Genomic DNA, 4,715 nt, shown 5'->3' with positions numbered 1-4,715 from the left:
CACACACACACACACACACTGGTGCAGACTTACTTGTAATGTTTCTGTCACTTAAAATGTTAATATTATCACCATCTCCAGCAAGCCAATGCCCGAGTTTGTGAACTTCACCATTTACATCAAAAACAGCATTCGTTTCCCCTTCTTCAACGTCACCAGGTRGGTCATTCACAAACAAAMGTCTTCTTMACTTAAATCAGATTAAGGGTCAAGCAGAAGTGTAAGTAGTTTCAGAATGTTTTTATCATAAACTTTTTATTTTTCAGAGGAAATTTTAATTCAACAAAAGATATCAGGACTTGCAAGTATGACAAGATCAGAGATCCGCTCTGTCCCATCTTTCAAGTGGATTATATTCTGAATGAAACTCGGCAGAATGTGACTCAGCTGGCAGACAAGGTCTCACTTTTCCTACTGTTTAAATTGTCCTTAATTTTCAGAGTTAAGTGTTGTTGATAAAGAAAACTGTATTAAAAGAAAACAATATAAACACAAAAGTCATAAGCTGTTGCTGTGGTGAAGATGTACTCAAGAGCAGACAGTACAGTTTGTACAGAAATGAAGGACAAAACATATTGCAGTCAAAAGCCAGTATTTTATTACATTTATGTAATACTGTATCCCTATTAAAAAGGCTCCAGTCATGCAAATAGTTTTGGACTACAGCGTAGATTATGAACTCCACAGGTTCAGGATTTACAGCTTTTGAGCTTTGATGTTTACTTTATATTTGACAGGGTGGTGAAATAGGAATAATCATACAGTGGAGGTGTAACCTGGACCATGATGTTAACTTCTGCGTTCCTAAGTACTCTTTCTCTAAACTGGACGCTCCGTTTCAAAATTCCAACCTCTCCAAAGGTTACAACTTTAGGTAGGTTATAGTACTAAATWGTTGTTGTTGTTGTTGTTGTTTTTTTTCACTTTGCTTTTTAAAAACATTTTTTTGTCATTGAATCCAGATTTTCTAAATACTACAAGACAGAAGGTGGAACTGATTATCGGCGTCTTCACAAAGCATTTGCAATTCGTTTTGACGTTATAGTGACCGGCACTGTAAGTTACCTGGTTTGTTTTAAGATATGCAACAATATGCAACAATGTGAGTCATCAAATGGTTTTACAAAACTTCATATAGAGTTTATATTTTCCTTGCCCACCAATGAAGCTGCTGTCTGTTTGGTCATCCTGTGCCTGTCTGCTGCTTGGAAAGTCCACAAGAACAACCAAGACCTACATCACCTCTTCTTCAGTTTGAGACATAACAAGACAAGTTTAACGATAGAATTACAAAATAAATCATCAAACTTTGACCTAAAGCGACTAGACATCAAGTACTTGTGCTTGTTAGCAATACCCTACTCCTATCAAAGAAATCCAATAAGAAAACCTTGTCTGGATTCAGAAGTGGAAATCTGTTTCTCTCAATTACACCCTGCAGGCTGCCGCAAAATTGCCAGCATGGGCACAGGAGAATTAACAGATGACATCCGAATCCAGGGACTCAAAGACCGGATAATCTGAATCGGAGCTTGGTACATAAAAAGAGACAACATTCAAAACCTTCCCTCTTGTTATTTGAAGCCACACAGACTCGGCTCTTTAACTCACAGGGAAGAACTCCGACACTAGGGCATTCAGCTGGGGGCYTGATAGTATCTCTATGCCCACCTCGGTGGCTCTCTCACTGCATGAGGTAAGAGAGACTCCAGTCCGATAGCTATGTTCCAGAGCCCCAGCTGTGGAACATAGCTATATCTTACTGGTACCAATCAAGCTCACACTCCAGCTCAGGCTCCTGCTGAGTCCCACAACCCAATCCAATCGACCATCGGATGCTCATCGAGTGCCTAGATCCCTCTCCCAACTCTGACTCTACAGGGGGATTTCCTACAGTCATCAAGAGCTAAATGAATGTTCAGCATTCAGACTGTACCTTTTTAACTTAGAAAATATATATAACAAGATCAAAAAACACTGTTAAAACAGATTAACTCTGTGCCAATCTCTTTTGTTCTTCCAGGCAAGAAAGTTCAGCTTAATTCCAACAGTGATCAATGTGATCGCAGCTGTCACCTCAGTTGGGATGGTATGAATTATRTAATATTCTGAGGATAGAATAGAATATTCTTGTAATCGCCAGTGGTTTTAACATGTTTTTATTCTGTATTGGCAGGGTACGGTTTTCTGTGATCTCATCTTACTGCACTGTTCGAAAAGATCACAGTACTATAAAGCAAAGAAGTTTGAGGAGGTACTATGYGTTCGAAATGCAGTAAAGTAATAATGAAAAGTGAAGAAGTGTAAAAAATTGTCTTTTTAAAGATTATTTGCTTGTTGCCTTTAAATCAGCAATGAATCTCAAAGGCAAACTTGAATTCAGTTGTTTAGGAAACATCACAGATAGACTGGCTACACTTATCTTTAGTARATATAAAATGGGTAAAATTGTTCATAGGATATCAGGCATATTTGATAATGTGAAGTCATGTCAGGGTCARTATTTATCTGATGGTTATTTGCAGCATTGAGGATCCTCAGCAAAATCTCAACTCCATGTGTGGAAATRTAACTATAAAATTGTAACTACACCATTCCTTGCTGCATGTTGAGACAAATCATTGTGTCCCATTCAATTGTTTTGGTAAACACCCATTCCAGTAACAGTTAGAGGTTCATCAGTCCATTAGCAGCGATTTTTTTTGTCACAGTTGATTTGTGTAGTCTTTATCACGATCACTTAAGAGAGAAGTTAAGGTAGCTAGGTGAAAGGAGGTAGGTAAAAGGTTAAGCTGTGGTTGAACCATGCCATGTAGAAAGAAAGTGTTCATGAATTCAAAGACTTTTTCCTCATTCTAGAAATGTATTATTTTTCTTTCAAACAAATTAATGAGTTTCAGTGGAAAAAGCTAATTTTGCACAGATCAATGCTGTTTTAAAGGCAAATGACATTACTATATTTTCTGCATCAACCAGGCGCAAGCTTTTTTCATATATAAGGCGCATTGAATAGACGCTTCAGTTTGGGTTGCCAATTTATCCGATAATCTATTAGGTCCCGAGTACTTTATATAGTAGTCTGCCCAAGTCGTTGTTTCACTCATGGTGTTGGTGTTGCCATATTGTGCCCAACTGCTTTCTGGGTAACACAGACCAACCGACACGCTGCCGCCCCAGTCTCTGTTTCTCTTCCCCCGCCCCTCCCCCCTGGCTTTAAACGTATTATCAAACTTTATTAACAAACCAGGGTTCTGACAACTATCCCAGCATGCACCGGAAGTCGGCGGCTGCTTACCGTAGTTGCAAGACCTGTTGTGGCTCAATATTGGTCCATATATAAGGCGCACCGGATTATAAGGTTTTTAGGTGCGCCTTAAATTGCGGAAAATACGGTAATTTGACTCGGATTTGTCTGTGTTTGTGGTGTGGTGTGTTTCTAATCGCCTTATCCACTCAGGTGTCAGAAGAACAGATTCATGAATCCCTCACTCCAAAACCAGGAAGCCAGCTGTCAGTCAGACGAGGAAACAGCAGCTGCAATGACTCTGGAGCCGTATCCCTCGCCACCAATTGTTGATGATAGGAATCTGAAAGAAACTGGACAAACTTCAATAGTTTTTCTCTCTTCACCCTTGTAACACATTTTTACCAGTAACRCATTCTTACCATTTTCTCCAGCGGTCAGGATTTCGTAGGTGGTTGTAGGTTTATTAGRGCGGGTAAAATTGATCAACATTCCCTTCAACTTTAGTTAGCGACAAACCAAAATTGTTTTTTTTTTTTTTTTTTGCAATGTACAATTTTGAAATCGGAGAAGGAAAATTGTAGAAGCTTTTTAAAAAGTTTTCCACACATAACAATATGAAAAGTTGCTAATGTTTTCAACCTCCCACGGGTTGCCTTGACAACCAGCTTTTGCCGCAATAACAGCTGCTCCTACATCAAAAGTACAGGAAAAAGGGACGTTTTTATTCACAAAATAACTAAAGCTCAGTTAGGCTGGATGGAGAATATGCTGGAATAGCTATCTTCAGTCCCTGCCACAGATTCATGTGTGGGCTTTGATTGCTTTTCTTCAGTTTGRTTGAATTAAGTTGCACATCTATGGCTTCTGTTTACTAATCATGCGACTTCTGAAGGCAAGAAATTGTGTCAGATTTTCTTTTTGCTGATCCTAGTAAAACACGTAAAAGTTTGTGGACTTTTAACAGGACTAACGCGAAACATTTGAGGGCGTATGAATATTTAGAAAATCTGAATCATAGGATGTGAGTGAGTGTAAAATGGCCATTGTCGTTCATCGGTTTCTTAAGTCCTTTTTTGGTACAATAATGTGTCGCATTTTGTGTGTCTGTTAAGATTATATAATAAAAAAAATCATATTTTGTTTGTCATTTTCAGCTTAGAAGTTTGTTATTTATATGTTGTTGTTTTTTGGCAATACAACAAAATGTCTGTGATCTCAAATAAAGACTTAATGTATCTTACTGTACAGATGCAATAATCCACATCATTGAAAGGGACTGTGTGTGTGTGTGTGTGTGTGTGTGTGTGTGCGTTGGTAAATGTGGTTTAGCAGGACATTTCGTCAGAATACACACAACACTAGCAGGACATTTTGAATTAACGGGACAGGAGCGGTGTCCTGCTAATTTTGACAAAAATCTAAAAGCGTAGAAAGGTTTCTATTGGTCTAATAACCCCAAAAATGCAAA

General features: G+C 38.4%; 1 protein-coding gene across 1 annotated transcript in view; it reads left to right on the top strand.

Annotated features, from left to right (window-relative positions):
- The window catches only part of p2rx3a (purinergic receptor P2X, ligand-gated ion channel, 3a), a 7,389-nt gene extending 2,897 nt beyond the window's left edge, over positions 1–4,492 (top strand). The window contains exons 4-10 of the mRNA XM_008420926.1: positions 82–159; positions 267–399; positions 738–874; positions 963–1,056; positions 2,024–2,089; positions 2,177–2,254; positions 3,458–4,492. Coding sequence (XP_008419148.1) covers positions 82–159; positions 267–399; positions 738–874; positions 963–1,056; positions 2,024–2,089; positions 2,177–2,254; positions 3,458–3,577 — 706 coding nt within the window. The 3' untranslated portion in view covers positions 3,578–4,492. The remainder of the gene's footprint in view (positions 1–81; positions 160–266; positions 400–737; positions 875–962; positions 1,057–2,023; positions 2,090–2,176; positions 2,255–3,457) is intronic.
- Positions 4,493–4,715: the final 223 nt, after the last annotated feature.

This window comes from Poecilia reticulata, linkage group LG10 (assembly GCF_000633615.1).
Source record: "Poecilia reticulata strain Guanapo linkage group LG10, Guppy_female_1.0+MT, whole genome shotgun sequence".
NCBI lineage: Eukaryota > Metazoa > Chordata > Actinopteri > Cyprinodontiformes > Poeciliidae > Poecilia > Poecilia reticulata.
The sequence above is the reverse complement of the archived record's forward strand: the minus strand, read 5'-3'. Positions and strand labels throughout refer to the sequence as shown.